This window comes from Solea solea, chromosome 9 (assembly GCF_958295425.1).
Source record: "Solea solea chromosome 9, fSolSol10.1, whole genome shotgun sequence".
In the NCBI taxonomy this organism is placed as follows: Eukaryota; Metazoa; Chordata; class Actinopteri; order Pleuronectiformes; family Soleidae; genus Solea; species Solea solea.
The window spans coordinates 14770734-14782211 of record NC_081142.1 but is presented as its reverse complement, the minus strand read 5'-3'; the positions used below and the strand labels follow the sequence as shown (position 1 = coordinate 14782211).

The 11478-nt window shown below is 41.0% G+C and overlaps 1 protein-coding gene across 1 annotated transcript; it reads right to left on the bottom strand.

Moving 5' to 3' along the window:
- Nucleotides 1-1476: 1476 nt before the first annotated feature.
- On the bottom strand, nucleotides 1477-11454 carry LOC131466172 (transmembrane protein 79-like). The gene is made up of 5 exons (XM_058639355.1): nucleotides 11160-11454; nucleotides 8495-8779; nucleotides 5663-6229; nucleotides 4857-5070; nucleotides 1477-3846 (listed from the first exon to the last, which is right to left on the bottom strand). Exons 2-5 carry the CDS (start codon nucleotides 8766-8768, stop codon nucleotides 3591-3593), a joined length of 1311 nt encoding a protein of 436 aa, XP_058495338.1. The 5' UTR covers nucleotides 8769-8779; nucleotides 11160-11454; the 3' UTR covers nucleotides 1477-3590.
- Between the last annotated feature and the right edge of the window lie 24 nt (nucleotides 11455-11478).

The window sequence follows — 11478 nt, the reverse complement described above, 5'->3', positions numbered from 1 at the left end:
GACACCTGTTTCTGTGTGGAAACTGAATTTTATAGTCTACTACCTTGAATTCCATGAAGAAAATCAATGTTTTTTGAGCCTGCACAGAAACACGAGCTGATGGTCTGGGATTTTTTTGTTTAGGTAAATCTAGACAAATGAATAAAAACACTAAAGTCACAAGAGAATACATTCGTTGACTGGGGGAAGCAGAAGTAGATGAGCAATTCCTGTGTGCTATGATGTAAAATTGGTGATTGGTGAAACGTCTTGGTGACGTCAGTGCTGATAATGTGTCAGTACCTCATACAACCACTCTTCAAACAACATGGACTGTCCCTTTAAAGTGCCTGTCCACCAGTATACACATAGAGTACAGATGTGGTCCTATAAATACAATAAAGATTTTTGTGGTCCAGTTCTGAGAATATTCCATTTATTACTCTACAAAACTTTTCATGCACTGAACATTGAGACGCCATAAAGTGTGATTTTCACTTTGATAAGAAATGTTAGAGTTTGACCTAGATAATGAAAGCGAAGGCTGCTCGACTTGTTGAGCTACATTCAGACAGGTGCTGTCACAACAAACACATTTATTTACTCCTAATGATCAGTTTCATGTCAGCCAAAACGGCCAGATATGAATCTTCTGATGTGAAAAATCTCTACCTCTCACCTCTTTTGTGGTGTTATTAATATGTGTTTAATCAGTTTGAATGACTGCATTTGACCAGTAGAGCAATAATTATCTTAAACGATTTTCTGAAAAATTGTGATTTTTTTCATGTGAACGTTAAATATCCGCATAAGCTGCTTTAATGTGGTGGAAGCATACCTTGTACTTGTATTTACAATAATAATAATTCATATATTCAAGCTGTACAGCAACAACACGATGCAGTGATCAGAGGCTGACAGCAGCAGAGCTGAGGAGAGCAACCATGACGCTGTCTTTCCTCAGATATAAAATCTGATTCCTAAATCCCGTTAAGCTACAGCTATCAAGAAGAGTAGGTTAATCCAACAATTATTTTTTGGATGACTCAATAAATCTACAACTGGAATTCAAGATCAGATTACTTTAGGGCCACAGATGTAACAGGAAAAAAAACAATAACAACAACAACTCAGAGTTGAGAATGAAAGTTTATTCTCGACTGTGGAAGCTGGTCTGTTTAATATCTGTGACATCATCAATCAGCAGATTTTCACAGAAATTAGATGCTCATATTTCCGTTTTCTGAGAATTTGTAGACATCTTGTTGTAATATTTGGAGGGTGTATTAGTAGACATTGGATATACTACCCCATAAGTATGTTTTATAAGTTTATCATTGCTTTAAAATAAAAATTGTTTGGATTTCTTAGTCATATACTGTGCTTTTCCACTACACAGTTCCTGCATGGCACGGCACGACACAGTTTGGTAAGGTTTTCCATTACTATATTGCTATATACACCAGACTTTTTAGACATTTCCTGCTGAATGGATTTTGAAGTCTTTTTAACTGATCTACAGTTCGGCATTGTTTGGTTTGATTCTTGTGTCGGAACGTTGCACTCATGACTCTTCCAGTAACAAAACTCTCTGACCAGTCTTTCGACATCACGTATAGTATCGGCTCAGCTCACTTGGAACCTCGCCAGAGCAGGTGCTAAAAAAAGTACCAGGTACTATCACTAATGGAAAAAAAATAAATAAATCTTGCTGAGTCGAACCGTGCCGGGACTGTGTAGTGGAAAAGCGCCATTAGAATTAGCTTTTTGTATGTCTTGGCAAGGGTCTTGCTTTATGGAGTGCATGCGTTTTGCATTTTGAAGCTAAAAGCTTTATGGTATGCGGAGGCCACTGTAGTTCCTCGACGGGCTTTGGGAGGAGTGAGCTTGTTGCAATTCTGCTGTTTTGCCATTAGATGTCACTAATCCTTTCACACTTGACCTTTAATAAAGAATGATTCAGTCCAAAACTGTGGCGCAGCTACTGACTGGACCTTGTGATGAGGTGGTTTTCTCCAAACTGTCATTCAAGTGTTATTTTACAACAGTTTGAAAGATTTGAAAGAATCACTTAATAAAAACAAGAGGTGTCTCATTAAACTTTCTGTCCTGCAGCATTGATTACAAAAGTACATTTGGATGAGAGGTGTGGTGCAGAAAACCAGAGCACAGAGTTTGTACTGCCTTTTATGGACTGTTTTTATTACTCAATTGATTACTTAGTGGGTAGTTGTGCTGTTGTTCTTCCTGTTTGTCTGACTAAATTCACTATACTTATGTATCAGTAAGTTAATTTAATGTGTTGATGTGTTTGCTTTAATTTGTCACTATAACAACTTACACATTCAGTTTGAACGATCAGCAATTGGACGACAGAGGAGATATGGAGAAAAATAAAGATATATAGAGAAAAACATCTCTTACATTTGTACTGAAGTGAATTTTCTTTCAGTTTGACACATTTAAAATGAAACATTAAAAGTTCTACAATATGTTACTCTTTGCTCATTACTGAACACAAAGTAATGAGCTGAACCTTTGAGACTGATGACCTAATCTGACCTGCAGCCAGAACTAACACCTGTGCTATTTATGAACACCTGGTAGACAAGTGAAAAAAGAAGGATTGAACTTATAGTCACTGTGCACTGTGTGTGTGTGCGCACACTGGAGCCGACCTTTTCTTTCATTAGACTGGAAGAAAGAATGTAATTTGAGGCTGAAAAATGTCTATTTTTACTTGATAATTACCTTTAGACAAATGACTTGCCTTTGATTACAGTAATTTGGAAATCTCATTAATCTTTCTGTCAACAACCTCTTGTTTCTTGTTTTGTTTTTTTCATTTGGCCTCATTTTGGTGTCACAAACAGCAGCAGCAGCAGTGGGGAGCAGCAGAAGTGAGGAGGAGCAGCAGAAGTGAGGAGGCCAGCAGGGTGGAGATGGAGAACAACCAGAGAACATGGAGAGCATGTTGTCACATAATGATAGTCCCAGCGCTGAAAACACACGCTGCAGCTTCTCCAGGAATAGCTGCTCAGTCCAGGAAGCAAGTGGCCAAAAAATGGGAAAGATGAAAAGACTTCTCTTTTTTCTTTTTTTAACAAATTGCTTTAATTCTTCCTTCATCATGTATAATCTTTTCTGGACAGTTAAAATAATAATAAAGTCTCAGAATTGAAGTTGCATTGCTTGTGGGTTTTTTTAAGGTCAAGCCAAATTCAACCATATATGTATATATATATATATATATATATATACATATATATGTATATATACATACACATATATATATCGCAGAGGCTTTAAGCACTTTAAGAGTTCAAAACATTAAATATAGGCACTGGAATAGCTTAAAAGGACTACAGCGTTGTTCAAAAGGTTGGTCCACCGCTTGTGGGCAAAGAGCTCTTACATTACAGATAATAAGCATGAATCCACATTAAAAAATAAAAACAGTCCTGTAGGAGGAGCAAAAGAACAAGTTGAGCCGTCACAGATTTGGAGGTTATAGTGGCAGCGTGTGTAGCTGTGCTGAACTGTGGACCACAGGAATGGCCTATTTTTGGAAAGCTCTCCTCCTCTGACAGAAGAAGGCGCAGCTTGCCTCCTCACTGAGAGTCCAGGATGTCTGTGGGTAGGACGTCTGGTGTGCCACTCGGCCTCTGTGATGTCTCCCCTGACCAGGAAGAGGGGGTGACCTGATTATAGAGGGCGTCCTGAGAGACGAAAAGTGGCGCTTTGAGATTCAGGTTATACATGAGGAACAGATTGAGAGCCACCATGGCGAGGAGCGGGAAGACGGTCAGGCCTGAGCCGAAGCCTCGCCACAAGCTGCACACGTGCAGGTTGACCCAGTAAACGAGCCTGTGGATGATTAGAGAAACCAAAACAGAGCCGATCAAGTTCAAACCTCACTGCCTCACATCTCTGATCACAGTTTCAGAAACAGGACAGCCAATTAAGTTTACCTTCAACAAATCCTGTTTCATAAGCCTGACCGAGGTTACCATGGAAACGTTTCCCTTCAAATTAGCCTAGGTTAGGTCAGACTAGATTATAGGTTAAGCATAATTTCAAACAACCAATTTACCAGATTTAACTTTAAGTAAAACTACAAATGCTACACAGCACTTTCTTAATATGTATGTATGTATGTATGTATATATATATATATATATATATATATATGTATGTATGTATATATACATATGTATATATATATATATATATATATATATATATGAGCAATTAAAAGTGCAGTTTAGACAACGTTATATGTCACATAATCATATTTGGCCTATTTCAGCTTAGATACATTGTAAACAGGTAAAACGTGACTAACCTGGCTCTGTCTTTATTGGTCTCTGAAGCTCAATCATTAACATTTATTTCATATATTCTATTGTGTTTAATTTATAAAAAAAAACCTGTAAAATAACCAACCAAGTTGGACACTATCTTTCTCTCTTACTATCTTTCATATCATTTGGAGCCCAAACCTTAACGTGACTCACACTGGCTTTAAATGCACACTGACTGGTTGAATAGAAGTAAAGCACTGAAACTAACTGGGAAAACTGAGAGAGAGAGTGAGAGTCTGGAGGAGCTGAGTTCATCTTTACTTGGGTCAAATCTGCATCTACAATATTCTGCCAAAGTTTCTTGTTAATGACAGTGGCAGTGTTTGTTTTTAGCCATGAGAGCGGCCTGGCCGTACGAGACGACAGTGTTGGTCTGCCAGAATTAAATATCTCACCAACTACTGAACTTTAGCGCAGGAAGCAAGTTAACTTTTCTCATCCTCTGACTTTTCATTTGACGTTTTCTGAGCCTTATTTTACACAATTCTCCTCTGGTCCACGTTCAAGCCTCACCTTCCAAACATAAACATGGCAACCGCTATTGGCACCAACTTCAGCTCGTCTTGAGGCAGCAGAGCTGCCATGACGACGAGGTTGAGGACATAGAGGAGAAGCTGTTCCGAGGATGATGTGACAAACAGCCGCTGAAGTGTCCGTCTTCCTGAAAACGGCTCCTGCAGATTGAAGGAGCCAGCGCAGAACTGGTACACTGTGCCCACGAGCATCGCTGCGAGGGATAAAAGAGCGACAGGTCAGTTAACATAGTGAATCTGTGTCACTTCTCCACATATAACTCTCAGCGTTCCACTTCCATCTGCACTTGATCATGTCTGACAGTCTACTTTGCGTTCCTATTTTCTTCATTTGAATACAGAGCAACTGCCAGCAGAGAAGCCCGCATGCAAATCCCCCTCTCTGTCATCAGCTCGACAAAGAGTTGAGAGGAAAACGGTCTGGATAGACTTTAGTTTTGGTTGCTTTAAAGCCACCTGCCCTCTGGTTCTGGTTGCCCAGGTTGGGAAATGATTAAAATATTCTGAAACAATTAGGTCACAGCCTGGGAGACACGAAACACAGCCAATGTCTTACAGTAGTTTCCATTTAGAGCTATGTGCAGGAGAAGGAAATTATGCTTCTCTCCAGAGGCCTGAGGAGACGTCTGCTGCTCTGAGGTTGAAAGCGCATGAAATTAAAGAGGACAGGAGACACTGAAGCATTCCGAGACAAGGCGGCCAGACAAAAACCAAATCCTCTCTTAATCTTTATCTTTCATTTGTGGCTGTCTTTGAACGTCGGGCTGCAGGTGTTTGAAAACGTACCGAGCAGGATGGGGACGGCTGCCACCACACAGCAGCAGAAGGTGAAGATGATGCGGCTGGCTATGTCAGGGCATTCTGGAGGTTTGATGGGGACGTAGAAATAGAGTGCATAGAGGATCCCAGCTGCACAAAGAAGAGAGGCCAGGGCAGAGAAGAAGGCGGCAACTCGGCCGCTCTGACAGCATTTACACTGACAGCAGCGGCAGCAGCATCGTCCCCGCTCTGAAACCTCCTCTGTGGCGTCACAAGTCTCTTGCCGTCCGTCTGCGCTCCACACTGTCAGCTCCACACTCTCTGGAGGCGGGCCTAACAGCGGGCGACCCTCGTCCACGGTGCAGTCCAGATTGGTGGATTCTGGACTCCATTTCGGTGTGTCTGTGCCGTTGGGAAGGTCTCCCTGAGAGGCTGGGTTTGGAGTGCTGACGCAGTTTTCCGTGACAGCGTCCAAGTTGTGCGCTGTGATGATCGGACTGGAAAAAGTTGGATCCAGTTCCCCCTCCTCTGTCTGATCCACTCGTGGCTCTGGTGGGAGGCCGTCACTGGGCTGCTGGTGGCAGCGAGCAGACTCTGCACAAAGCAGAGCTCATGTTAGTACAACATCCACAACCAGACACTGCACACATTCACCTGCAGGTTTCAGCTGCAGAACCATGGGTCTCGTAAACTGTCGGAGAGGTTCTCATGAGGCTTTGGAAAAACAAGTGTGACAAGATTTTATTTTTTAGAGAGCCGTACAAGTGACGACTTGATCTCACTGAACCTGGCCTTGTTCCTCCTCTGTGCAGTCGAGCAGGCGTCACTGCAACTGATCAATGCTGCTCAACATCCTGCTGCTTTACATACTCACTATATTTTTATTCACCAATTTCCTGTTAGGGACGAGGTCTCCTCCTTCAACAGACCAGTAAACCTTCTCAACTTCTCAAAACGCGTTTGTTTGGTATCTTTTTTTGACTTGAAACCAATGGTCGCTTTTAGTTTTTGTGTTATGGACATACGCGTGTGTCTCAAGGACACACACACACACACACACACACACACACACTTCAGAGGACATAGTATTGACTTACACAGTGTTGTAATGTAACGAAGTACAAAATTCACATATCCGTACTTTACTTTGTTATTTATATTTCTAGCAAATTTTACTCATTTCATTTTACATTTTCCTCTATCACCATTCACACACAATGTCTTGCTCAAGGACACACATAGACTAGCAGAGCCAGGAATTGAACCCACAACCTTCCTTTTGAAAGAAAACTCACCCTACCACTGAGCCACCATGGTTCAATCTTTACTCCACACTTTTTAAGTACATTTTATATCAGAAAATTACTTTTGATACTTAAAAACAGTAAATGTTATGTACTTTAAGAGCTTTACGTAAGTAATATTATAAAAAAGGGACTCCAACTTCTACCAAAGTCATTTTCTTTGAGGTATTTGGCTTCCATTCATTCCCTGGAGACTTACTCCTTAACCTTTACCATAATTACTACTGGTCTAATCCTAACCCTGGCCTAATCCTAACCCTGACCTAATCCTAACCCTGGCCTAATCCTAACCCTGACCTAATCCTAACTTTAACACATGTCTTCTCCTTATCATAATTTACATTATGGGGACATGATTGTCCCCATAATGTGAAAAGATTCCGGTCCCCACAACATGTGGAATCCCAGGTACACACACACACATTTTTTTTTTAAATGTTGTATGCTTGTTATGCACCAATGACACCAGAACAAATTCCTTGTATGTGCAAATCGTACTTGGCAATAAAGCTCTTCTGATTCTGATTCTGATTCTGACACACACACACACAGATGCAGCAGTGATACATTAGTTAACAAGAACAAGAGTTTCTTTCCACGTAACATAACAAAAGCAAACATGTAACTTTGTTTCCTGCAAACAAACGTCATGTAACACACACAGCGTTTCTTGTGATGAACGGATTAGAAAATGTGATATTTTACTAAAAACCTGTGGCACCTAAATCATCGTATGAAAGACTCAGTGGAATTCAATCTCAATAAAGTCACACAATACAGTAAAATCATAATTAGAATGATTTTTTACACAGTAGTAATAAACACACATAAACTAGGCGCAGGAGCAGAGGACCTTCTCTATGCCCAGGGATTAGTGGCAGATTTTGACCTTGACCCGTCCCTGGATTTGAACTGGCAACCCTAATTACCAGTCACAAGTCCAATTCTCTTTCCTCTTGGCCATGAGCTGCACCACAACTTGGTTTGGTCCCACTCTGCCTTTAGAGTCATTGGCTCGGGCGCATCATGCCAGATGGAATTTGAACCCACAATCGCTCCCTGGCTTAAGAGGCCAGCGCCTTATGTCTGTGTGTGATGCTAATAATATAAACATTAAACCTGTTTCTTAATACAAAACCTTGTTTTTTTACTTCATCTGACTTTGCTTCCTCCTCGCCAAAAATGCAGAAAACTTTGATTTGATGTAGTGGATGCTAGGGCTGAAGGATTTTGAATAAATATCTAATGATTATTCTAACAGGAATTTAAAATGCTAATTCTAATCATTTAAAATGATAAACAAACATGTTCTCTACAGTCTGTAGAACAAGATCTGTATAGGTCAAGACAATAATTAATCCAAAATGATATTCTGACACACATTTTGGCTTGATTTAATTTTTCGGCCCCAGTGAATGCTCCACCTCGTTCTCACGGGATAATCACAACCGTCTCCTGACTTTCAAACACATGCCCACTGCTAATTTGCTTTGGCCTCCACTCAAATCCTCCAGCATCAGATAGACAGTAAAATGCTGCAGCGACAATAACTCACTCTTTGGCTGATGTGCTGTTGGTGGTGCTTCAAGGGAACGCTGGGAGCCGGTGACAGAGTGGGAGGACGAGTGCAGCTCCTCCATCGAGGACTCGGGGCTGTCTGACACCGGCGCCAGAGAGATCTGAGTGTCCAGGTCCAGGAAGGGGGAGAAGGAGAGTCTGGCCGGGTCTATGTCCTGGAGCTGGTTGATAATATCACTGATGGACTCCTTCATGCTGTCGAGCTCCTTCACGTTCTGCCGGTTGGTGACCTGAAGCCCTGAGGTGCTCATAGTCACACAGCCTTAAACAAGCAGGAGGTTTAGAAATACAGTTAGTAAAATGAATAAAATCACCTACAAATATAAAAAAATATTTTATTTTTACTCTTTATCAAATAAAGTGACCTATTCAAACAACTGGAAGCACAGAAAAATGCAAAAGGCATCAACATAGAATGGGACAGAAATACGAAAACTAAAAAAGACACAAAACTGCTCTGAAATAAAATGATACTACAAATCCTGACTTCCTACCAGCGGGTCATAGAAGCTGCAGAGGCCAAGTCATTTCAAAATAAAGTTGTTTTCCTTGAAAACGTGTAAAGCCTCTTGCTGCCACTCTGTTTGCTTTTCAAAGAAAACAACGGGTGAAGGGAATAAAAATAAAATCAATGCTGATTAATTAGTTGAAAATAATAATTTTCTTCTAAAGCTGCATTTTAATGTTCAGTGATACAAACAAAGAAGAAAAAAGAACATCATTTAACTGCATTTTGAAGTTTAAATACACAAAATGATCTCATTTAGGTGGATGGATTATGTAAATTATGCATAAAAATCTATAGCATGATGGAGGAGCTTGGACATATGATTTCAGGCTAGAGAGCACACTGGTTCCTGACCTTTGTGACGGACGATGACCCCTGATACCAATATCACAGCCATCAATCAGTCCAGTACAGTGATTTTACAAAATCACACTCAATCTGTTTCGCTTACTGTTTTCTCATTTTATCTTACAATAAATCCACACAGATCACATGACCTTGGTGTCGCATGTTTCTCTAAACAGCCTGTGCTCAGTGAAGCTTTTTTGCATCCCATCACATTTCATGTTTTTCTGTGGATATTGAAACTGAATGTTGTGTTGGCTCATCCCAGTCTTAACTCAGGCTGTGACCTCACTGTGGTCATGAGGGGAAAAAAGAGAAAAGAAGAAGAAGAAGAAGAAGAAGAAGAAGAGAAACAGTTCCAGTTAAAGATGTTTTCTTTTCTCTCTTCTGTAATTCATTTAATCATGCGATTACCCTTCACAGTTATCCAAGGCCAAATGATGGGGAGGAATAATATCACAACATGGAGTTTGCATGTTCTCTCCATGTGTGTGTGTGGGTTTTCCTCCCACAGTCCAAAAACATGCAGATTTGGGGATTAGGTAAACTGGACACTCTGAATTGACAGTAGGTGTGAGGGTGAATGGTTGTTTGTGTCTACATGTGGCACTGCCTGTGATGGACTGGTGACCCAGCTGACATAGGGCTGTCACAGCTGGGATCGGCACCAGCAACCCTCATGTGGAGGACAAAGCGGTAGAAGAGGATGAATCAATGACAGAAGGCCGGATGAGGTAAAGTGGAGAAAACAAAAAACACAATTCCATTAAATTGAGTTTGTGAGTCTGAACAGAAACGTTTAGGTACCAAAAAAGTATTATTTTATATTCCCACATTACACAGAACAGTAGTAAGACCCAGTAACTTGGATACTAGTACTTTCATACTTTAGAATAGAATAGGGCTGTGTATTAATCCTGAGATTAAATGGTCAGAATTATGTCTTTTTTTTTTTTTTTACATGTGGCCCTAATACTCTGCCTTAAATTTGAGACCCCTATCTTGAAAGTTGAATTTTAATTTTGAATGCATGATTTGCAGTAGTTTTAATCAAAGGGGCAACGTTTGCATTTCTTTCTTTAAAGTTTCTGTTTCTGCTAATACTTGTGCAAGTGTTGTTGTTACAGATGAAGATAAACCTGCTCTTCTTCCATGTGACCCTTTGACCACCAGAGTGTGACGTCGCCGTTATTTGAACTGTCTGGCTCTTTTCTTAATGACATGTGCGTTCTCTTCTGCGTCCCCCGCTCCCCTCCGCTCCCCTCCAACCTCTATTGGCGCACATCCAGCTGTGGCGCACGCAAAAAAACTAACAAAAAAAAATTATCTGCGGGCGCAATTAACAAACAATTCTCCAAACAATGCGGACTCTACCGTGTTCACAGCGCAGTCTGGACTCCAGAGTCCTGGTCTCAGACTCAGCAGCGGAGTAAATGTCGGTGCCTGTGGCGAGGATGTGGAAACGCGCGCAGGAGAGAAAAATACCTTAAGTCCCGCTGCTGAGCAACTTTCCCAAGAACAATCTACTTTTTAAAAAATTCCCTTTGTCAAAGCAAAAAGAAATAAATAATGTGTGGTTTTAGCACACAGCGCTGGAGGGAACGTTCCTCAGTGGATACATTAAATCAAAGCCAGAATGAACGCGTGCGTAAAGGGCACAAAAGTCATTGTGGAGATATGTGGTCAGAGTTCTTACACACACACACACACACACACATAGAATTCACTACATATACACGAGGACACTGCGTGGACACAAAGACAACATGAGACGTAGAAACGGACTTACTTGAGTCGCGGGCTGCTGCAGAGTCTGTGTGGTGAGTTTAGAATAAAAAACAAAAAGAAGCACACACACACACACACTCACTCTCTCTCTCTCTCCTCCGTGAGTCTCTTTGCTTTTTCTTTTCCCTCCCCCTCCGTTTGCTTTTTGTCTTCCAGGATCCCGAACTTCTGAATCAAATTTCACGACGGACAAAATACGAGGCTTTTCCTCCGCCCACACGAGGGCTTTTTTTCTTTCTTTTTTTTTTTCTTCCTGGGTACCATGTCAAACACCATATGGAGCAAATAAAACCAGAGCAGCAGCAGCAGCAGAGAGGAGG